Source organism: Anopheles coluzzii, chromosome 3 (genome assembly GCF_943734685.1).
Source record: "Anopheles coluzzii chromosome 3, AcolN3, whole genome shotgun sequence".
In the NCBI taxonomy this organism is placed as follows: Eukaryota; Metazoa; Arthropoda; class Insecta; order Diptera; family Culicidae; genus Anopheles; species Anopheles coluzzii.
In genome coordinates this window covers 86,394,015-86,418,723 of record NC_064671.1, presented here as the reverse complement: position 1 = coordinate 86,418,723, position 24,709 = coordinate 86,394,015, and the positions used below count along the sequence as shown (strand labels likewise).

At 43.7% G+C, this 24,709-nt stretch overlaps 2 protein-coding genes across 4 annotated transcripts; one reads left to right on the top strand and one right to left on the bottom strand.

The window, feature by feature from the left end:
• The first annotated feature begins 1,006 nt into the window (after window positions 1–1,006).
• Window positions 1,007–17,743, top strand: LOC120956364 (bestrophin-4-like). 3 transcript variants are annotated; one of them, XM_049609159.1, is made up of 6 exons: window positions 1,007–1,143; window positions 8,874–9,163; window positions 12,502–12,612; window positions 12,696–12,867; window positions 13,445–14,275; window positions 15,835–17,743. In XM_049609159.1, exons 2-6 carry the CDS (start codon window positions 9,093–9,095, stop codon window positions 16,708–16,710), a joined length of 2,061 nt encoding a protein of 686 aa, XP_049465116.1. In that variant the 5' UTR covers window positions 1,007–1,143; window positions 8,874–9,092; the 3' UTR covers window positions 16,711–17,743. The 3 variants fall into 3 exon arrangements, with proteins under 3 accessions (XP_049465116.1, XP_040233706.2, XP_049465115.1); XM_040377772.2 differs by having other exon boundaries at window positions 13,445–14,335; XM_049609158.1 differs by having other exon boundaries at window positions 1,007–1,279; window positions 13,445–14,335.
• On the bottom strand, window positions 17,741–23,300 carry LOC120956365 (uncharacterized). Its single transcript, XM_049609138.1, has 2 exons — window positions 23,193–23,300; window positions 17,741–23,118 (listed from the first exon to the last, which is right to left on the bottom strand). Exon 2 carries the CDS (start codon window positions 23,115–23,117, stop codon window positions 18,951–18,953), a length of 4,167 nt encoding a protein of 1,388 aa, XP_049465095.1. The 5' UTR covers window position 23,118; window positions 23,193–23,300; the 3' UTR covers window positions 17,741–18,950.
• Between the last annotated feature and the right edge of the window lie 1,409 nt (window positions 23,301–24,709).

Genomic DNA, 24,709 nt, shown 5'->3' with positions numbered 1-24,709 from the left:
GTTCAAGAAATTGCCATTTTTGTCTTTACAAGATAATTCGTTAGAAATGATGTGTTTTTTTTCTCTTGCAACGAAAATGTTCCCGTGACATGAGTTTGAAAATGTTTTGGGAACATATGTTGCCAAATCATATGGACGAGCTGTCATATACCCCGGGCCTAAAGATGTCCCATCCCTGAGTTCTGACTGCATAACAGAATAAGACATAAAGATTTCTTCTTCTTCTTCTTCTTCTTCTTCTTCTTCTTCTTTTTCTTCTTCTTCTTCTTATTTGGCACAACAATCGTTGTATGTCAAGGCCTGCATGTATCATTGATGAGCTTGGTTTTCAGGGACTTATTTATTATAATAGAAGGATAGTCAGTCGTACGTATGGGGACACGGCCCATTTTAGGCTTGAACCTATGACAAGCATGTTTTTAAATCGTACGAAATAACGAATGTACCACCAGACTGGCACGCATGTAGAGTTAGGTAGGTTTGAAAACCTGGTTGTGGATTAAAATCTTTGAATTGCTTTGGCCACTCATTCAAATGCTTAAGTCGTCGTGTTTTTAAGTACCTTATGAAACAAAGCCACGGCAGAACTGTGCGTTGAATTAAGTAAATATAGTAAAAAAATAAATAAAATCAATAAATACACAAAATTTGATTTATGATTATTCGAAATTAGTGTAAAAATGTTTATATGTTACTGAAATTCGAGTCTTTTTGAAAAGATCCGCAAATCTGTACAGCAACTAAAGCAAGAAACAGCTAGGAATAAACATTCTTTCGTGCTTTCTCGCACTGTCACTCATCATCTCAATGCGCCAGAGTGAGAAAGCTTATTTGCTTTGTTATTTCCGGGTTTTAAAAGAGGCAGCAAACGTCAACCCGTCTATTGGACGCTTATTTGACGGCTACGCCTGCTGAGTTCCTGGTTGCCGTTCGCGCTGTGATGCGGATTCCGCGCTGCAGCGGTCACTCATTTCGTGTGGTTGTCGGGTTGCCGCGCGCGCCCGCGTCCTGGTACCGCAGTTCGGCTTCGCATTCGGCCGCACGCAGCAAAGGGCATCGGATCGCGTTTTCGCTGCCGCTACGAAAGTCGGCGTGCCGGTGTGTGTTTGTAGAGGTGTATTACTGCGAGACGGGATTGTGGCGGTACGTTGTGAAAGGTCGGGGCGCGGAATGTAGCGTTCTGCATCGTTGCGTTCCACTGTGCGTTTGTTGCATTTATCCAGCTGAAAGGAGGGACACGCTGAGAAAGATCACAGTGAAAGGAGTGTTCTTATCAGGGGTAAATAAGGAAGGCAATGGTGATTTTTGTGAGTGTGTGGTCTTTGTTTTATCCTGTGATCAAATCTAGCATGCCGAGAAAATGCCTTTCCCAATGCCACCGTGGTGATGGTGCTGCTGCTGTTAGTGTTGTTTGTTTGTCTGACGGGCTGTGTGTAGAGATTTGTTTGCTACTTTATCTAAACTGCAAAACAAATCCCTTGTAAAGTGTGCGTAGAGTGTTTGCGTTTGTGTTTGTGGAAACTTGATAGATTTATTCGCTCGCATCGGTAACGAGGCTGTCACCTGTGTTTGCCGGTTGGATTTGAGCTCGGTATAGATGAAATGTGAATAGAAAAAAAAACACAGCACTTGCAAGATAAATCACGGCAATGATAAAACCGCGCGTGCACGTGATCTAAAAACTGCGAAAAAACCGCCGCGACCGATGACATCATCGTTTAGCGGTTCCATCTCGTCCCGCGAAAAGAAGAAAAAAGAGTGAATGGAATCTAAGAATCATTTTGATGCAATAAAAAAAAACTCCCAGCCAACTGTCCGAATATACAAAGGCAAGTTCTTTGTGCGGAAAGATTTGCGTTGATGCGGTCTTCCGTGCCCGTCCGTTCGTTGAGCTCTACTGATCCTCAAGCGCAAAGATCATCAGTCGATCGTGTGTTATTGCGCCTCTTGGCCGTTTTCTTTTCCATGCTTTGTAACCTGTTTCGTGTTTGTGTGTGTGAGCAGTGAAGCACCAGCTTAAGATAAAACTCAAAATATTCGATTTTCTTTACTGAATTTTGTTTGCCTTACAAAAGTCTCTCTTTTATCCAGCATATTCACTGTCCATGAAATACAACCTTCACTTTGTTTAAATATGTAACGGTTATAAACCTGCTTTCCACGCGTTTTTGATGAAAAAATAAAAGGTCCCATGTGTTTTAAAATGGTACATGCACAAACTGTTGTAGCCCTTGTGGTAATAAAACGGTTTCCTTCTTGTTTCTTTCAAAATCTCATTCGCGATCGGTCGAGTCACCGCCGGAACGACGAAGCTGGTGATCTGCACAAATACATCATGCGGTCATAAAGAGCAAAGGCAAAGCGGGACCCAAACATCGAAACATCGTCATAAAACTGGCGGTTTGTTGTTTTTTGTATGTTTTTGTTTTGCGTTTAACTGCAGCTCACACAGCTTTTGCACATGCCGGTAGACGGTGACGGCGACGACTGGCGTGGCCCTCAACAGTCACTAGTGGATGCAATTGGCCGTCCAGCTGTCTGTCTGTCTCTTTGCGGTACGAAATCCGCTGATAATTGTTATAAATAAACATCACTTGGTCCGAACACTGCCGGGCGTATAATTTCACCCATCTTCTCTGCTACTACAACAGGCAACCATGCGTGTTTTTGCAAAACTATCGAAGCGAATCGTTTCCAAGTACCTTGGCGGGGATGCGTTTTTGCGGTGCAGTTTCTTTTCAGAATGTGTCAAACATTGATTAGCGCGCTTAGCAGTCGCGAGCGAATGCACCGACTGCAATGCGCGGAAGTGTGTACGCATGCAACGGTGCAAATGTGATTGTAAATGGTGCATACACAAACGTGCGCACTCGACATTAATGGGTCATTTCGTTCGGGAGCGGGGGGAAAGGGGGGGACCATCTTGCTTAAGGAGACAACCGGCAAGTGTACCGAAGTGTAAGCGCTTGTGGTTTGAGCTGATAATTAGCGTGTTGAAGTGGAGCCGAGCTGGGACTGTTTTATTCATTCGATAAGGGTGATTTAGATCCTAATAATGGCTCCGCAAATCGCTCTCGAGGGAAATGAGGGGTGTAGCTGCGTTCAACAGATCTTATGGTGAAATGTGGAATTATACCTCCCATGCCAAATCTAAGTCGAAGAAATCGCCATATTTCAAAAAGCATTAGAAGCTTTAGTCGGTAAAGTAGCAAAGAATCACGAATCAGAAGAATCATTAATTAAGAATCAGAAGAATTGGTCGTGAAGTATGTACAGGAATGATTCAAAGAACAGATTCATATATTTTGTCAGCCGTAGTTCTCAAAAACAATCACTCAATTAATTATTCCTGATAAGCATAAAAGGATCTAACTAAATATTCAGAGTAAAGGTTCTCAAAATGAATCACTGCTGAATTGATTCCTGTTAAGAATCACTCAAGTAGTACAATTTTAAGATTCATTATTATAGGTATTTAAAACACATGATAAATACAACACTTAAAGTCTTTGTTTATCAAATAATAAAACAAATTGATTTGTACGATCAATGCTGTAAGCTGATTAATGACACGAGATGATTTACATTAGTGAACAAATCAGGAGTGAGTGATTCTTTGTAGTGGTGAGAGCTCGGAATCAGTCAGACCCTACCCGAATCCGATTTCGTGTTTGCAATCAATTCCAGAGCCGATTCCGTTGCTGGAATCGATTCTGGTTCCAGAGCAGATTCCGATGCCAATTCGGGAGCGGACTCCGGAATCGACTGCTAAATCGAATACGAATCCGGAATCGAATCCGGAATCGGAATTGGATTCAGAATCAGAATCGGTTCCGGAATCGTAATTGGCCCCGCAATCACAATCAGCTCCCGAATCGGAATCGACCTGGGATTTGCTATTTGCTCCAGAAACGGAATCAGAATGGGCTTGTTCAGAATCGGAATTAGCTCCGGAATGAGAATCAGTTCTTGAATTGAAATAAGGATTTTTAGAAGCGAAATCAATCCATGAATCTCCATCAGAATGGATCTTTTACAAGTAAATTTGGATTATTTGTGGCTATCAATACGTAGCATCTTTGGACCCAACCGCCTATTCTTATGGGAGATGCCGAAACTGACTCCGATTTAGAAGCCGATTCTGATTCCGGACCCTATTCCGATTCTGAAACCGATTCCAGAACCAGTTCTGGAACCGATTCCGGAATCGATTCCAGAAACTGATTCCGGACCTACTATTGATTCCAGAAAGCTTCGGAGCTAGCCGGAATCGATTCCGATGAAAACTTCATATTTACCATCACTAGTTCTTTGACCTTGTAAACTAATAAATGAGCGCCAAAACAAGTCACAAAAAATGCGAACAAATTAAAAAGAAGTTAGACGAGGCTATACTAATCACGATTGTTGTGCGAAAGAAGAATAAGAAGAAATAGAAAAAGGAATGGATCGTTCTTCTGGACTGGATTGATATTCTCGTCTTGGAGCAAAAGGAGTTATCCATAAATTACGTACAGGCTTCAGCATATGTGCCAGTGTTTTCAAAAAGAAGCAGTCTGTTATAATAATTTTCAAATCAGCAAACATTTGCCTTCCTGCACAGTTTTTTATAGTGCAATTTTAACATTTATTGCAAACTACAGATACAATCGTTACGAGCCTGCCACTGTCATCTGTGAGCGGTTGTAATGGGAAGCGAATGGTTGGTTGATAATTATTTCCCACCATTTAATTGAAACAGAATGACTGGCCCGGGTGGAATTCCCGTGCGAATAGCGCAACAACTGCAGCAGCAGCACCTAGCACATTCGCTCTCGGCTCTGGTAATGTTTGTCGACTACTGGAAAATTGCACTGCAGTTCCTGAGGAAGGTGGGGTGGTACCGTTCTAATAAATTCTACGATCGCCGTAGAACAGCTATGTTGCATTGCGAATGCTGTGTGGAATCTCCCGGGGGGAGATCTATTTCAGTTACAGTAGAAGTAGAAGGGTTTTCCAGGGGTTCTCATAGTTGTGGCACACTTCCTTGACTCTTTCTTATGGGAAGTGAACTTCATATGTTGGAAATTGAACTATATGCCATCCTTATAGGACAGGATCGTTGGAAATTCCAATTCGATGTGTCCAACATGGGTGCCACAGAATGCAATTCCCATTACATTTAGTTCATTTCACTTCAGAAAGAGTCAATAAAATGTCCCACAGCTATGAGAACTCCTGAACAACCCTGTAAGAGAGTGTATGACAGAGGGGTACATAAAGCGACATTAGACTTTATTTTTTGCACCCTTGGACAAATTCAAGAGTTGAAAATAATTTGCTTTTTTGTTATTTTGTAACATCCGCTCAACATAATGTTTTATATTTGTCGCTCACACACAAGCATATTCCGGACTTTTGGGGTTGTCGGAATTGATTAATTCTCTCATCCCCCACAGTAAAGCATCATAAAAACGCTCGCTCTCCATTAGTGATGGGTAAATACAATTTTTTTCCGGAGTCGGATTGATCCAACTCCGGCACCCCTCGGAGTCGGACTCGGAGTTGCTCCGGACTGTTTAGCGGGGGGGGGGGGGGGGGGGGGGGGTGCGTTCGCGAAAACCCTCGGACTCATCGACTCCGAGTCCGGATCAGTCCGGATCAGTCCGGATCAGTCCGGATCAGTCCGGATCAGTCCGGATCAGTCCGGATCAGTCCGGATCAGTCCGGATCAGTCCGGATCAGTCCGGATCAGTCCGGATCAGTCCGGATCAGTCCGGATCAGTCCGGATTACTCCGGATCACTCCGGATCACTCCGGATCACTCCGGATCACTCCGGATCACTCCGGATCACCTCGGATCACTCCGGATCACTCCGGATCACTCCGGATCACTCCGGAATTATCGTTTAGACAATTCTTGATGAGTTCATTGACTTTCAAGTCGTACATCGAATATACGAAAACTGATCCGGAGTGATCCGGAGTGATCCGGAGTGATCCGGAGTGATCCGGAGTGATCCGGAGTGATCCGGAGTGATCCGGAGTGATCCGGAGTGATCCGGAGTGATCCGGAGTGATCCGGAGTGATCCGGAGTGATCCGGAGTGATCCGGAGTAATCCGGACTGATCCGGACTGATCCGGACTGATCCGGACTGATCCGGACTGATCCGGACTGATCCGGAGTGATCCGGAGTGATCCGGAGTGATCCGGACTGATCCGGACTGATCCGGAGTCGAATTCAGTTATGATCCGGAGCCGGAGTCATATTATGCGCACCGGAGTCGGAGTTGATCCATGACTCCGCTCCGGATTACCCATCACTACTCTCCATGCTGCCACAAAACCACGTGACCTTGAACTCTGTTGTCGCGCGCGATCATTGACGCCGGGTGGGGAGGTTTTCGCGCGGTCACAATCAACGCAGCAGCGAGTTGTTCGCACATGGTGAAGAAGTGTGCTGTGTATTAGGAAAGCGTTTGACGATGATAGGAAATGAATCACGTTGTCATAGCATCGGATGATAGACGGTCGAAGCAGGCTGGTGCAGGCCAGATTGAAGTGTGCTATTTGCTCGCTGGTAGTTTCGCTCGTTGGTCATCATCATCATCATCAGCAGCAGTTTTCGTGACAAACAACTCAAATTGAAGTTGTGACAAATGGATACACGAAGCCTCAGTAGTGACGTGTATGTTTTTGTTTTTCTTCCTCTAAAAGAGCAAATAAGGCAGTTTGTATGAATCCAGTAACAACGCCTCCACTTTGCTCGGGTTTGCGAGTAAGAAGAGGGGGGTAAATTTGATGAATAATCATTACCATTTGTGGGTGGGTGGTATTCAAAGGGTGTATTTTGCAATTTCCTTGCCGTGAATTACCGGAAGGAGGGTTTTCTTTTTGAAGCCAATGGGCGTTTGCAGAGTGATTGGGGCAATTTTTCCCGAGCACGTGTGGAAAGTCACTCCTTTGGATTAGTTTTCAATTGTTGGCAGTAGAGGAAAATGATACCCTTTTGCCATATTGCTATCATCGGCAGTCTTGTATTATTGTGGTAAAAAAAAACATATTCTCTTGGACTGTTTATACACACACACGTCATAACGAGCAAGTCATTCTTCTATTTCTCCTTTCTCTTTTGATCCCTTTGAAGGACTGACTAAGGTTTTGTGGCTTTTAGTCGTTCAACAGAAATTTGGTTCACTTTTTTTTGGTGGTGGAACACGAGGTCATGGGGGAATCGAAAGAACGAACGAACGCCCAATGTTAACCCCTTCCCGAAAACATGAATCGTTTTTGTCGCCGGGTTTCATTCATTAAGCTATTTATGCTCAGCGTAGGTCAACAATTGGATACGTGTTGTGTGTGTGTGCGTTTGTATGCCGTGAAGGTGCTGGATTGGTCTGTTGGACGATTTTGGGTGATTTGTTTGTTCGTTTTTGATCAGCACTTGACTAATCTGTGTGTAAATGAAGGTAGATGGATGGGAGTTCCTTTTATGATGAATTTATTTTGTAATTGATGTTGACAAATATAAAATTGCCTAAAGTCTGAAGCTATAAAAATCTGATGTTTTGAAACAAATGTTATGAAGTGTTTGACTTATTTGTAAAATATTTTTATTTCAATAGATTTCAAATGCCATTTTTCAGTATGTTAAAAAAAGAATGTTAGATTTGATTTTATTTGAAATTTTAAGATTACATTTATTTTTTTATTAAAATAAGCGAAAGAGGCCAATTGGTTTGAAGCTCAGTACAAATAAGTTTAAATAAATACGTTTACGCATTGATTTTTTTTGTTATATTCAATTTAAACCCCTTGAACTGGGCAACACTAAAATATCTTTTTTTATTTTCACATTAAACTAAAATATATTTCTCTATTTAAAAAAATCACTCAGCATGTATACAATTTGTTTGAGTTTTTTGTTTTGGTTTTTGTTTTACATTTTTGATAATTGTTATGAAGGCTTGCAATGACTAGGAGACTACAATGAGAGATATAAAACAAGAAATACTAACAGTGAGCTATGTATTGTAAACCTGCTCCTGGTCACGGCACCAAACGATCAATCAGTTGATACACGTTACTTCATGTATTTTTACATATTAAAGCGTTTTTACAATTCACAATTTATTTTGTATCTATATTTGTTAATTCTGTAATATTAATCCTTCTCTTTTTGGGATATAATTATACAAAAGTAGAAAAAAACCATATTTTGGTATTCATTCGAATTACATGACATAAACCCAACAACTTACTATAAATTAAATTACTCTTCGTTTATGGTTAAATGCCATTTGAAATTCTTCTACAGCCCCTGACTGCACCTTTTTTATGTCTCATTTGACTGACGTCTTGTCCCACTGAGTCCTGTGAGCCTCCAACAGAACTGACCTGATCTCTGTGCCACACCTATTTGCCGGACTATTTGCCGAATTGGCCGACATCATATCACTGTGCTCGTTAAAATTGGTACTTTTGCTATTTTTGCCCCAGTCTACCCCCCAATCCTACAGTGGTCCACTCTCGTCTCAGAGGAAATGAAACGAATGTGCGAAGAGTTTCGTTTTGGGAGGCGTGGGGGAGAGGCCGATGATGAAGCACGAACATACCCCGAGCCCCAGTCTACCTAAAGGCATGCCGGGACCGGAAGAGCACGTCGCACAGTCGTAGACAGACACGGTCGAGTAAAGGATCGTCAAACGGTGCGCGTTCCCTTGCTTGTTGGTGTGGTGAATCATACAAAGTTTTGAACGAAAGCACACACAAAAAGAATGAAGCAAGTGAATCAAAATTAACATCGAGTGGCTTTGAATGTGCTTCTTTTGAATAAGAATTAGTGTCGGTGGTTAATTCATTTAATAATAATTTTATTTATAATTTCTGCAGAATACACCACAGTGAAAAAGTGTTCCTTTTTTGAAGGTTTTATTTTTATACCAAGAAATGTAAATGTATCATAACTCAGTGTCAATCGATCTCGCCGGCGTCCCCTGTATTTGAAGCGCGATCATACAAACCAAAGTGCCGCCAGTGTTTGTGGTGCCGGAGAAGCAGTTATAAAGTAGCAAATAGAATAAGGAAAAAAACCTACAAACTCCCCTCACCATGACGGTCACCTACACGGCGGAAGTGGCCACCTGCCGTGGTTTCGGCTGCTTCCTGAAGCTTCTTGTAAGGTAAGTTAAAAGACACTTTGTTACTACCCTTTGTCTTATCAGTGTTTGGTGTTGTTGCTATCAGTAAATCAAACATTTATGTTAGCTTATGCTCAATCGGTGGACGAAAGTGTTCCAGCGATTATTGACAGGGACAGCAAGGGCAACGCAACTGCAGACACTTCATGTGCAATTATCACCCGCCGGAGCACGTTTTCCGCTACTCATCGCACTCCCGGACCAGATCGGAGGTGTGAAAATTAGACCCTTTGGGCAATGTTTCTCACCAACGCAATGCCATCTTCAGTTCTAGGATGAGCGTTATGCTAAGAAACGGAACTGACTCACCAACTATATTTTTGGCTTGGTACAACATCGTTGCTACCAACCTGTTGCTGACGGTGTGGCTCTCATTATTCAATATCAATCTTATCTGCATAATGCACCTAATGCGCAATCGATGCACTCCTTTCTGCTCTTCTTGCTGTGTGCAGACAAGCAGAATGAATCCTTTTTGACACGGTAGAGCCACACACATTATCGTCAAATTCTTGACGGAGATGACATCATTCGCGTCGTCGACATTGTCAACTTAATGCATTACGCATGGGTTGCGAGCACTCTGGGAAGTTGCCTCTATCTGCGTAACATGTTGCTAAATGATATTAGCATATTTTAATCAATGCTTTTTTTGTTGTCGTTTTTTTATCGTCTACTCCATTGTTCAGTAACATCATATTAATACACTTCAATTCATTTTGACAACAGCGTGTCAATTAAGATTGACTTGCTGCAACACACGTTCAGTAATTAATGACTATTATTTTTATCACCTTTTTCGCTAATGACGACCCTATTTGTGTGTGTTCGCTTATCAGGTATGCTTTTTTTGGGAAATTAACAAAAGTAGACTTGGCGACGACCACATTTTTCTGTTGACGGACAACAGGTCGCTGTGATATCTTTCTTGAGGCACGTTCTTATCATTCGGCGGTTTTGGTAGTTTCCCCGAATTTAACCAGACCGTGTAAGGGCTTCAGGAATTTGTCTCTAGGTTGTGAGTCATGGTTTTAGATAAGCAGTACAATAAATGTTTGTTTTGTTTTGTCCTTGGTTAAATTAGGTTTTATGATGCTTGCAGAGAACCATCTTTTTCTTGCGCAATTATGATATAATCTGATTTCGTTGACTCACTACTATACTACAGCAGAGTGCTGTGAGAGCAAACAATGGACACGGGCAAGATCAAGCTACTGTTCCCACCGGTGCGAATTGTAACGTTGCTTCAAGGCTTTCATTTCCTTCTTAGCAAAGCTTGCAAGGTTACGATGCTTGGGATTTCCAGCACAAAATACCCAAAATGTCATGATTAATGCTCTGTAGGTCACTCGCGAGCGAAATCAATTCTCTGGAAGGGGTTTGCTTCATTTTTTTACTGATAAGATTCATCCTACCAATCACTCAGATGCTCCGTTTCCTTCTCAAAAACTGATTTTAATTCCCCAATCGTCAATTTTTAGCACTCTCTGTCTCTAGCCGAACGCTGGCTTACGCTCGAAGAAGGAATGGAATCCTCATCTCACGCTAACCTTGGCCACATTGCTTTAATTGGCCTCGTGTAGGAGAACGGTTTTTTTTTTGTTTCGCTGCCGTCGATAGTAGCAGAGCACCGGTCATTTGAACCCCCCCAGCAAACCGGTTTGTTTTTTGCTGAGACCAATACTCACTAGGCCTTTGGTTTTGGTGATGGAGGCCTTCAAAGTATGGGAAAATGTTGTTGGAAGCTTGTTGGGGAGGGCTCGTCCGAAAAAGCTCGTGCCCGGTGTGGCCATTATGTCACACGCACGCAACTGGGGAAGTTGGTTATTTGTTGTTGCTGTTTTTTCTGTTCGTTGTTGCCGGGACGCACGCACGTAGTGTGGTATAGCCGCTGGCCAATGTAGCAAGTAGTAGGCAGTGCAATGTTCCCATTAAGGTAGTTGTTATGGAAATGGCAGTGGGAAAGGGCATTAGAAGCTTTTGTCAAATCCTCCTGGAGAGTTAGTTTGCGTTTAGTTTTATTTAATATATTCAGCACACCTTATTCACACTATGATGTTTGACAAACGTCATGTGCAAGTGTGATTCCATTGAATGTTTCTCATTGTACAGACAAATATTACATTTTAATTTGATAAAAATGATAAAATTATAAATATGACATTTCCTACATGTCCCATCCATTTTTCCAAGCTTAGGTTCTTAAATCTTATGGTTGAATTGAATGTCCCCTTCAAGAGCAAAAGTGAATCGTGGATTTAGTTTTTGATTCAGATACATCAATCTAAATATTTAAGGTGAATTTTTAAATCTGATTTTCTAACTTTTAGAATCATTAATCTCCAAAGATTCTTGAAGATTGGGGATCTAATACTGTTTCCAAAAGATTCATGAATCTACAAAGATCTATTCATCTTCTAGAATATAATTTCCAACGCTTCATGTATCTCCAAACAGTTCGATACCGCTAAAGATTCACGTATCTCTTGATTGATACATGTTGTTATGCTATTAATCTTTATTAACTATTCTGATTACGTCCTTGTAGATTTTAATGCAAATTAAAGAGATTGTTCGAGATTTATATATATGCTTGAAGTCATATCTTGAAGTACGATACCAATGATCTTGGAGATCGTTCACCGGATGATATTAGGCGATGTGTATTAACATGGGTCATGGAATATAAGGAAGAAACTCAGAATGTTTGAGTCTGAGTGCTTAAGAATCGAAAATTAAGCTAGTGGTAAATAGGCTTAACACAGTCTAATAACAGTTATGAGTGCTCCAGGGAGGGCTCTAGAAGAGTTATTTGGATTAGGATCTACTGGGGATGTGGTGATCTAGTTAGGATCCTGCGCCAAATATTTGAAGCAGAACCAATTAATCCCCTACTAGTGGAGTTACGTATGTTTACCTAATAATCCTTGAAGTCTTCAATACATGTTCAGACGATGTAGGTCTTACCATTCCCAGTTTGGGATCCATTCATGGTCTTTCTCGTCATTTCTGAGACCATAACATCGTTTACATTGTTGTGGATAGCATTCCTCAGCAAGAAATTACTGCTCAAGCTGACTTGCTCAGCATTTGCTACGACCTTATCAAGTTGAACCTTTATTGCGATTCACTGCCGCACAAGCATCAATGAAAAACTGAGAGAAAATCGTGTGGGAAAATGTGTCACGCAATCGATTGAATTCGAATTATTGCCTCGTTGGTTTTGCAATTTGTGTCGCGTTGATCTTGACAGCTGTGTGATATTACTCACTTATTTCTAAAATGTCTCATTTTACTACTCTTTCCTTTGCACATTGCAGATGGCGCGGTAGTATCTACAAACTAGTATGGCTGGACCTAACCTGTTTCCTGCTTCTATACTACGTGCTCAACATTACCTACCGCTTCGGGCTATCGGAGGACCAGAAACGGTACGGACTCACAATTTGCTCCTTTTTTCTCTATTTTTCCGCAATTCTAATGTTCTTTCCTTTCCACTGTCCCCCATTTTTAGGATATTTGAGGAAATTGTCAAGTACTGTGCGACATACAGCAACCTGATACCGCTTTCGTTCGTGCTCGGCTTCTACGTCACCATCGTGATGACGCGCTGGTGGAACCAGTACACCAGCATACCCTGGCCGGACCCGATTGCCGTCTTCGTCAGTGCCAACATTCACGGTCAGGTACGGTATACGCCGCGGCCGCCGGGCGCAGGAAGCAAGATTTGCCTCACAGTCCAGCGGGCGCCACGCTTCTCCCACATTCATGAGCTTCGAATCGATAATTTACGCCCCACCCGTCGTCCGCTTCTCGTGTGGGCAAGGGGTTAACTTGTGGCACGGTGGGGTTGGCAATATTTGTTCATTCGATTCCCGGTTCGAGTGTTGGTGGCTGTGCGTCAAAAACAGCTGTCGCGAGCGTGGTGGCAAAAATAAGGACAATATCAACAGCGGGTTGTAACGTGGCTCTTGGCACCGTTTAGAAAGCAATTAGGATTGCGGGGGTGGGTTTATTGTTGCGTAGGCCATTGACCCTGTCGGAGTATGGACTGTGGATGGTTTCGGTATCATTAGTAGGGGAAAAAAACAGTCAAAAAGGATATCCGATTACGATTTGATGTTATTATAGCAGGACATTAGCGGCCGGACATTGTCACGCTAATTGTGGTTCAATATTTACCTATCATTTTGGGGATGACGCCCCACTACGATACCCGAGATTACGTTCGATCCCTGTTAATCGCTTTCTCTTTGATTGCAGGATGAGCGAGGCCGCGTGATGCGCCGTACCATAATGCGCTACGTCTGCCTTTGTCTCACGATGGTGCTGACCAACATTTCGCCGCGAGTCAAGAAACGCTTCCCCACGATCGAGCATCTCGTGGAAGCTGGTCTGTTGAACGAGAACGAGCACAACATCATGTCCCATCTGAACCAGAAGTTCCCGCGCCACTCCAAGCACTGGTTGCCGATCGTTTGGGCGGCCAGTATTGTGACGCGCGCCCGCAAGGAGGGCCGCTGTCGGGACGATTTCGCGTCCAAAACGATCATCGACGAGCTGAACAAGTTCCGCGGGCAGTGCGGGCTGCTGATCTCGTACGACACGATCAGTGTGCCGCTGGTGTACACGCAGGTGGTAACGCTGGCGGTGTACAGCTACTTCCTTACCTCCGTCATGGGCCAGCAGTGGGTGGAAACGAAGGAGCTGGGCGAGGGTGTGGTGAACAAGATCGATCAGTACTTTCCGATCTTTACCACGCTGCAGTTTTTCTTCTACATGGGCTGGCTGAAGGTGGCCGAATCGCTCATCAACCCGTTCGGCGAGGACGACGACGACTTCGAGGTGAACTGGATGGTCGACCGGAACCTGCAGGTGTCGTACCTGATCGTGGACGAAATGCACCACGAGCATCCGGAGCTGCTGAAGGACCAGTACTGGGACGAGATCTTCCCAACCGAGCTGCCGCACACGGTCGCGTCGGCGGAGATACGGGAGGAACCGCCGCAACCGTCGACCGCCGACATCGTGGTGAAGAAGCGCGAGGCGGAAGTGATCCCGGTCGTGCCGACGGCGGTCCGGATCGACGAAATGGTCGGTAAACAGAACCAACCGGTTGAGTATAACTTCCCCGCGAATCCCAACGACGACGAGGTTAGCAAACGAGTGCGATTGCGCGTTCTTACGATGCCTGTGCGCTCCCGCACGAGATCGGTTCCGGTTGGTTTTAACCGAACGGATCGGCTACTCACTGGTATTCCTCGGTGATGGCACTTTACCTCTTTTTCAACAACAACAAAAGCTCTTTTCGTTCACGTATTTTCATCTAGTTTGTGGCGGTTGGGTCGATAACGCTCTCGCACGCACCAAACCCAACGTGTGCTTCTTTAGCCCGGCTCCATGTGCGGGCAACCGGTAACACACGGCGGTGGTTGGTCGTCCTCAAAAATGTTCTGCTCGTAAGAAAATTAACAAATGCAAGTGCCGTACGCTCGCGGTATGGCTCGTAGTGGACAGACCAATAATTCGATTGCACTCGCTTACTAATCGGGACAGCACCTTTCTATCAAGCTCCTCCACTGCAGATAGACACTTATGTCACTACTGGTAATAGAGGGAGAGCTAATAAGGCAGTTGAGTAGTATAACTAAATCTTACTAACGTTTATTTGAAAGACAAATTCCGATAACTTATCTTTAGAACTTGCTCTGCTTACTTAGAGGATATAACAGGCTCATTGTACTAAAAACTCAAACTAAAAATTCTTCAATTTGTACTGAATCTAGACAATCCAATAATTTTCGCGTCAAATTTTCTGCGAAATCTTTGTACTAAAAACATTTAATTTTAGTACAAACTCTAGAACAACCGTGCTTGTAGCGGATTTGTAGTTTTTATTACATAAAATCAACGCTCGCTTTTTGCGATGCCACGCTTGAAGTTAGCCATTGTTTTCTTCTAAATTAAAGAAGAATTGACAGGCGAAAAATGTCACCAAAATTTGTTGTGACAAATTTGTGGGTCTTCTAGAGCCGCCAGTTTTAGAGCTTTTCGTACAACATTTTTCTATACTTACCATAGAAATTGTATACTTTAGAATTTCTTTCCAATCTTCCCGACAGCTCCCTTTTCAATAAGTTAAAGCATAGGCCCTTTTTAGTACATGCGGACTGTTTATTTCTTTCTTAACATAACGTCAAGCAACTACTTAACATCGGTGTGTGACATAAGGTTCTTTCTGTCGTCCTATCCTACTCACCTTTGGTTCCTTTAAAATTCCCTTAAATGCATACTATCCTGCTGCACTACTAATCATGTCTTAACCTATAACATTCAGAGAGTGGACACGTTCGGGAATGGTTTCTGAAGAGGCCGCTCAAAGCAATTTTGTCTAGAAAGGGACTAATAAGCTGTAAAAAACCATTTAAATGGTGTAACGTGTAATGCACATTGCATAACATTCATGGTTAATTGATAGACAAATTGCATACATCGAGGGGTACTATTCTTTTATACTATTTTAACGAAGTATTCTCCTTTAGACATTGTTGCCATGCTGGAGCTAAAACCATTCCGAACAGATTCACTTTCTGATTCTACATTAACATTTGACTCGATCGATTTTACTTACAAACGTTTCTTACAACTCCCAGATGGATGATAACGTGAGCGGCATTCACTTTAACACGTCCGATAAACCGATCTACCGCGGTGGCAGCTCAGCCACCAGTCTGGCCAGCGTGGCGGGTACGATGTCCCGCGTCAACACGGTCACCTCGGCGCTGAAGCGGTTCTTCAGCAAGGACGAATCGAGCCGCCCGAACAGTGCGACCCCGGACGCGGCCGGTTCGGTCCCATTCAAGTTCCCCGGCTCGGCCAGCTCGAACAATCTGGCCGGTGGACGCATACCGGACCGGGCGATGGGCAGCATGCGCATCACCGACCAGGTGATCGAGGAGGTGGACGAGCAGCTGACCATTACGTCGATGCAGGGCAACAACGATTCCCGCCCAACCGCAGCCAGTCTGTTCGAGCACGGACCGCCGAAACCGAGTGAACCGGTCGATGTGCCGCAGCAGGCGTACAATCGTACGCAATCGTCCGTCGCCCACGGGTTCCACCATTCGCAGCTAACGCCACCGTGTGGTGGGGACGCAATGCTTTCCGCCTCCGCGCCCGAAACGGGACGCTTCGAGCACAACTATGTCCCGCTGAGTCCGACCGATCCGGACGCCGTGCCGATGGTAGCGTCCTCGACGGCACTGCAGGGCATGATGGATGAAACGGACCGCGTCACGACGACGTTCAACAGCGAGGAGACGGAGAAGGAGCAGCTGGAGCGCAAAACGCGGCTGCTGGCACGCTCGATCAGCAAGCAAGCGGTGCTGGGGCTGATCGATACCGACATGCTGCTCGACGAGCTGACCCGCAGCACGGGCGATCTGGAGGGTTCGGAGAAGAAACCACCGCAAAACACGCCCGATGGCCCAACGTCAGACAGTAACAGCAATGTCGACACGACCTTATGATTTTATCTGTCCGATGCGGCGGACGAAAACGTGATCGTGGTCAACGTGAAGGAGGGCAGCGCCGATAGGTAGCAGATCTAGCACCGCATCGTGCATCTGCCCGTCCGCGGATGGAACTGGAATTGAAGCGGGAAGCGCACCAGCAATTCCGCTGTTCCGATCTCGCCCAAATCTCTCAAGGTGCGCGCGACACATGAAACAAAAAAAAGGAAAATCGCCCTCTCCCACCCCGTCTCGAAATCTCTCTAAAACTCTCTTTTCCCCGTGCTACACATTCCCCGCCGTTGGGGCCGTGCGTGAAGCAGCACAGCTCGGTCCCGACACGTTCCATAGTTGCCGTAAGCTTTTATCGTCAAGCGATGGTGTGAGAAAGCGCAGGAAATTGGTAAAACCGTTTCCCGCATGAGAAGCGTGTTCAGAAGTTGTGATTGTAAAAGGGTCGGTTTTTATTTTACAACGTAAAAAGCAGTATTTTAGTAGTGCAAGTGGCCAGTTGTACTAACAAAAGAGAAACGGAGTCTAATGGCACCAGATTACGATGCACAAAGTGTGTATGCAACCGGATGAGCTGATGGTTGCCGGCAGTTTAGCTTTAGCTTAAGATTGTTGCAAACGAATGTGGCCTGAACGGAAACGGATGCGCCTTATGTGTAATTTAGCCTTTCGTCAGCATATGTAAGTCCTTGTTGTGTCAGCAGCAGTTTCGGGAGAACAGCAACCGGCAGCGATAGCTAACAGTGCGGTATATAGCTTTTAAACCTTAATGCTCACGTGTAAAGTATATTTAGTTGTTGTATCGCTTTTTTAAACGGCTCTATACATCGGGTGCCTCTTTACTCTGCGAGTGTACTGTTGTATTGTATTGAAACCATCGCAGGAAGAAGGTTCAACGGCGTAAAAAAGACAGGAGACTTGAGATTTTAATACAGCTATGTTATGATATTTACTGAAGGTATGAACCATTATTCGAATATCGTATGAAACATTATTCGAAACATTTTAAGCAAAATAAAAGCTTTTCTACTAATAATAACCGTTAAGTGTGTGTTGTTATTTCCAGAATTTAGTGCTAGGGGATTCTTATTGTATCAATGTATTTACTTTGGCGAATGAAATGTTTGCACCTGGACATCCGGCAACTCCTACTACAGTAGCAACTCCTCTAGTAATCGCGAATAGTACAGCCGATCTTAGTAGGCTGTAATAGCATAATGTAATAGACAGTCTTAACAAAGCAACCAAAAAGCGTGGATCTCTTTAGGTACGGTCCAGGCAAGCAGCAATAAGTGGCAGTTAACGGAATTCTATATTTTCCGAAACCTCGAAGGTGTGGGACGCTGTAGTGAAGGATGTTTCAGAAGCGGCTAGTGAAGTGACCAAGTTAGCAGCAAGGGACGCCAAGGCCAAGTCAATGCTGGCGAGTTTAATCTTTGGTAAGTACTTGGGACATATTCAGAAGATGGCCATGACGAAGGATATGTGGAATGTTCTCAAAAAATACATTTGCCAAGAAGACCTCGGAAAAGCAGATGGCAAGGAACCAAATCGCTCGTCTTAAACCTTCAACCTTCAACAACTTGAGGACCTAATACGGCAGCATAGTCTGCTTGGGCTTAAGGTTAATTCTTCCGGTAACCTACGACCCCCTGATGACTGCATGGGAAATCCTAGCCGAATCTGAACTAACTTATAAGTTGATGAAGACTTGGTTGCTAGGCGACGAATGTAAACGCTAGAATAGAAAGGAAAATTTCAAAGAGAAGCCTACTGCATTCGTTGGAGACATTCGAGTAAGAAATAGAACCGGAAAGTGTCACAACTGTGCAAACAAAGACCATATGAAAAAGGACTACCGAATTAAAATATGCATTCGTTGGAGACATTCGAGTAAGAAATAGAACCGGAAAGTGTCACAACTGTGCAAACAAAGACCATATAGGAGATCGAGAAAGCCAATAAGGAGATCGACAACTTTACTGAAGACTACAAGAAGTCTTGATGGACTTCGGCGAGGGCTTGACGTCCGAATATCAGCAGGACAAATTTTTGCGCGAGCGTCTGAAGCCTCTTAAGGACGGCTGGAAGAAGCTGTACCAGATGTGGGAAAATAGGCAGGAGCACCTCGCAGGGTCATGAGTTCAAGTCTCATATGGACCATTCCTTTCTAGCAAAGACTGACTATCTAGCTGCGTGGTACTAATAAGTCTTGAAAGTCTGCATCTGGAAAGAGGATCGCTCTGTTATGCGAGCGTATCATCATCTTCAGAACCATAAAATAACACTAGCAAAACGTGTACTACCCGATTCGTTAACGCTCTATTCTTTAAACGGGTCAAAGCACCATTCACAACGGTAGAGTCCAGCCCACGCAGGTCGCCAATTAGACTAGGCTCATCGACGTAGACGCGTATGTCGATGTATTTGGGCGGCATCTCAGACATCTTTTCGAACCTTGCCATCAGTCCCATATGTTCGCGACACACAAAAAATAGCCTATTACGGGACATAAACGTTTCGGAAAAATTCGCCACTAGCCGCTTTAAACTCGAATTACTGTTATCACTTTGCCCTTTGAACTGAACAACCCAGCTGGGTTCGGGTAGGAAACGCCATGCATCAAGCAGGCAGTACGTGGCACCCGCATATTCAGCTGTCTCGGGGGCCTTATCATGCCACTCGTGTAGGCAATAGGGACGCAAATAGTTGTTCGATAACAGTGGGCACAGAATATGTTGCTCTAGTTCGCCATCATTGCAGCGCAACGCCAATGTGTTTAATATTTTCAACGCCAACACCAGCCGCGAATCAACAGTATCCTTCAAGAAGCCTTGTTTTAAACTCAAGGCTCGAACCATCTCCAAGCTTTCTACCATCAGTGCGTAATCTATCGCCTGCCAGCCAAACAGAGTGTCCTGCACCTGAATGCAATGACGTTCCGCAGCCAATGCGATCATCTGCTCTAAAATGGGCCTATGTTGGTGAATTGCCAGCCGAAACATGGCCAAATGGAGTGCGGTTCGCCCGAATGCGTCTCGCTTCTCGATGGCGTCTGGATCCGTGTCCAGGATTCGCTTGATCGCTCTTCCGTCCGTTTCGAGCACTGTCAAATGGAGCGGTAACACATTGTTGCCATCCATAATCGAGAATCTGTCCATCATATCACCGTAGCTCCAGTTAAAATTAAACTTACGTAGCTCTGCGTAAAATAAACGTACATGGCGCGTATTCGACTCTTTCGCTCTACCTTCGAACAGATGCCGCATGGCGAAATATTCCTCAATTATACGATGCACAAATATTGGACGATCGTCGACGATGCGCTCTACCAGGCCCGTCTTTTCGTTCGCAGTCTGCAACTCCTGCATATATTCCTTCGCTTTCGTGAGTGCATCCGCATCAAACTCACTGTCTTGCGGATCTATTACCCGTTTGCTCAAATAGAAGTGTGCGAATACATAATATCCCAACGCCATGTGCCCCTGAAGAGCTTCGTGCGCCCGTTTTGCTGCACGATTCTGTGCCTCGACGGTAGCAGCACCCGCTGAGGCCAAGCCCATTTTACTTGTATCGACGATTTCTAGTTTCAGCTTGATGAATCTTTCTATTAGCTGTGTTAGCTCCATGCCTTTCATATAGCCGTGCAAAACATCGATCTGAAGCGTTAAAGTCGCGGGGCAGAAGTAATCTTTTATCAACACCTCAAACATCATTTCAAAAAATAGGAACTGCTGACGAAGCTCTCTTATATAATCTTCAATAGTTGTAAGGAATTTGAAGGACAGTTCCATTAGTTTACTTCTCGTTACTTTATTCTCATCCGTATAAGGTGTTATCCTTCGCAGCCTATTTTTCAAGTATGTTAGCTGAACCTCCTCTGAAAACTTTCCAACCTGCAGAAAGCAAACATCTCGCAATGCTTGTTTGAATTTGGCCTTCAACTTGTATGGACGGCTTGCGATCCACATCCTACTGATCCCATCAAGACGATCCAGCATGGAAAGCAGTGACAATGCAACAGTTTCATAATTGGGAGAAACTTCATCAAACCCATCGAAGAAAATAATCATATTTCGTCCGTTTAGTTTGGAAACGAACAGTCTCAACAGTGTTAGTTGCTCGTGGGAAAATGCGACCGCTTTCGTTTCATCTAGTACAAATGCACCATTTTCAATGCGCAATGCTTCTGCGCAGCTTTTGGCTGTCTGTCGTTGGGACTTCGTCGTCACATCCGAGCTTTGGTGAATGTTGCCTAGCTGTGCGGTCATGTAAGCGAACTGGAATAGAATTTGCACTGCACGCAATTCAGTCATCGCGTTAGTCTCACATTCTTTCGCAATTTCATTTAGATCATAGGAATATTCAATTGCATTGAATCGTAAAATCCACTGTTCAGAGTTTTTCGTTTCAAGGTGCTGCGCCAACCAGGAGATATACGAAGATTTGCCATTTCCTGGAGCGTCTAAAATGACTATCCTTTTACTTTCCACCTCATTCAGATCGATCTCGTTAGGGTTATCATCCTGTATCAATCCTCGCGTTACATATTTATCCTTCAATGTAGAGAAGCGCTCCTGATTTAAGCTTAACGAAAGCTCTTTCAAACTGAGCAAGTAAATTAAAAACGATAGTTTGTCCATATCCCTGATTAGATCACGTACCGATACGATCGTTCCATGGAGTGTTAACTGACGTTGATCAAGTACTGCATAAGATTGATCACTTAAGCAGCTTACGTTAATATTCCCCTGGCTGATTACGGTAGCTGGACTTAATATTATGATCATCCTGGAATGTGTTTGCTTGGGTTTAACTTTTTTAAGAACTTTCACCAGCTCATGCTTTTTTGACTCGTTCTGGACTTCTACGATCAGTACAAGTGGAGCAGTCAACCAATATAGCACACTCTCTACCGTGTCCTGCCATTGTTCGAACGTGCTTTCCTGGATGATAAGGAATTCAAATGGGTTTCGAATTTCCGTCAAACCAGCTTTGATTATTTCATGCACTACCAACGTATCGTAAGCGTGCTCCTTAACGCTCGGACTGCTATTTGATGACATGCGAGCCAGAAGCTCTTGATATAGCGGAGTCGCCTTCACCTTTGACTCCTGCAGACGAAGACCCAACTTCTCAAGCTCCTGTTGACGGCTCACGGTGAATCCTTTCAGCTGAAGAAATTGCAGCTGATAAAATGTTGTTTTCCAAATCCGTTCAATCTGCTCATTCTCCAGAGGTTCCGGATCCGGGTCCTTTACGTAGTTGAATAGTTCTTCAAACACCATACCATGCGCACAGCCGCCTTCCACCATTGAGACACTTTCGAACTGTTTTTTGCACTCCTCCGTCAGCTGTACCTCATTCAGCGTGCCAGTGATGAGAACGAATGATTGGAAAAACTTTTCCACCAGCGCATTTGATACCGTATCAACGGGTAAGTATGAATTGCTGCTGTAATCGAACCTGTCACTGCCACGATCAATAAATCCTTTCGAGCAGCATATGCCTTTGTCTTCTGCGTCCTTTAGAGCATCAACTTTTCCATCCAGTTGTTCGTACTGCTGCTTGAACTGTTCCAGGAACAGATCGTTTGAATTAAAAAATTGAGTCTTAATTTTGTAGGAATCTTTTTTTATGCTCCTGCTAACATCAACGATATTCTCCACTATGGCTTTGCAATACTTGCTGAACAGTGGATCTTTGAGGGTAGCTGGTTTGCGATTATAAATTGCATCCGCCAGTGCACCAGCGAGACGCATGCATTCGGAACATTCACTTAACGAGCGATAGAATTGTGTATATTTGTTAAGTTGTTTAAATTTGTCTAGATCAATTTGACTGAAGCTCGTGTTTGAGTCCGCGATCGAACCGAATGTTTCCTCTAACCATTTGAAAGCGAACGTGTAAGGTTTCGTTAACTCCTGTACCTCCGGCGATCGATCGGCGTTTGTGCAGAGCATAAGCACAGGCTCTACATCATCGCTACCATGCTGTAGCTTATCGTAAAAACTTTGAAAGAGGGGAGCAATTGCAAAGGGTGCGTCGTTTTGCCTCGTCGTTATTAGGTCATTCAGCGTTATCTGGTACTGGTTGGGGTCTGCTTTGTGTTTGGCTTGGAAGAAGAAATTCCCTTTCTGATCGCCATACTCATACTCAAATAATAAATCATCAAATTTGCCTCCTTCGGGATCCTCACTTTTTAGGTTGCAAAAAATGGATTTATCTTGTTGCATCTGTCTGTTTAGCGTTTGTGTGAAAAGCACCAGAAGCTTCACCTGATACGCTATACCGTGAGTGAAGCATTGCAACGTTCGTCGCTTGGGGTCTGCTTTGGTTTTTTTACTTGGTCCAGGTGCGCTTCCATCGTTCGGCGTCTGAAGTGTGTTATCCGATGGGCGTTTTCCAAACATTCTACAAGTTCAAAATAAAGAAGTTTGACTAAGGGGTAGAGGTAACAAGGTAGGATGATAAAAGCTTGCGATTACCTGAAGAAAGATTACAAACTTACGATAGTTTGTGTGATTAAATAGAACACTGGCAAATTAAGCACTCCTGTAAAGATGTCCAAAATCGAACCACAAGTTCATGGAAAAGACACCAAACTGAATAAATTACACACATAAAACGTCCAAAGATTGATTACCGGTAGTCGGTTGGAACCAGTAGTCTAGAGATTTCATTGAGCCATGATCGAACGATTGGGCAGATGCCGGGTACCACACAACTCATAAAACATTACACTTATGGCTGTACAAATCATCAGCTGACTTCCTATGTTGTTTCATTGTACAAATACTCTTTACACACTTTATTTGCGCACAAACTGCGCGAAAACGTTCCGTAAATCACTGGTAAAGGTTGAAGCTCAAGCGATTAATATTTCTATACGGGTTATTTGCGCACAAACTGCGCGAAAACGATCCGTAAATCACTGGTAAAGGTTGGAGCTCAAGCGATTAATATTTCTATACGGGTTCACAACCACGTCGGCTCGTCGCGGAATTAAAACTGATACTGGGCCATCGATTATGGAGGTCAGCAATAGGAACGGTTGCGATAGTATCGACATACCACGATAGTATGAGCTCGCTTATAAGTTGATAGTTAGTGAGAGAGTCCGACCCGACAATTTAACATGCACTGCTCGGGACGATTTCAAACGGATTTACACATACCGTATCTGCACTGGAAAAGTGTTGTAAAAGGGTCCGCTTGATAACTCATATCTATCGTTACAGAAATCAGAAATCGGCAAAAAACATACATAACAGAATACGTACAATAACATTATGGCACAGCCAGGGTTGAACTATATCAATAATGAGCATTTTTAATGTTCCGACCAAACTGATAAGGCTTAGCACTACGTCAGAATGGTTATGACCAACTTGCCTCGGTTCCAGAGGAATCCGCGTAACTCGTATATCCGCGTAACTCGTATATCCGCGTAGGTTAAATGTCGCGGTTTTCGACTGAAATAGAATTGGTTACTCGTATTTTCTTATGAATTTAGTGCTTTTATACACTTTATCATGTATTTGATACGATTCGTGCAGAATATTCTGATTAGATTCCTTTAGATTTGACAGCTGCATGTGTTTTATGAAAATATTTTAATATTTTGAAACATTGTATGCTCTTTTTGAATTTCTCTAATGTTCAAAATGCATTTGCGCTCACATCCGCGGATTATCAATATGCGGATAACCGAGCGTATACTGTTGTCACTGACTGATCATTTCTGGTTATATTTAAAATTCCAATTTCTACTACTGATGCGCTATAACTGTTTTTTTATAGCGTATTTAATGGATTCGATTAAGATCCGTTTTGTTATTCCATTTTCGCAAAAGTGAAATTAAGCAGACACAATATGAGTAGATTGGGTAAATTTAGAAGGATTATGGAAATTCTGATCGATTCTGGAAGCTTTGGGACAAATCCGAAACAGATATATTTGGATTCGGAATCGTGGGTGCGTTGGTGTGCTCTAGGGTACCCA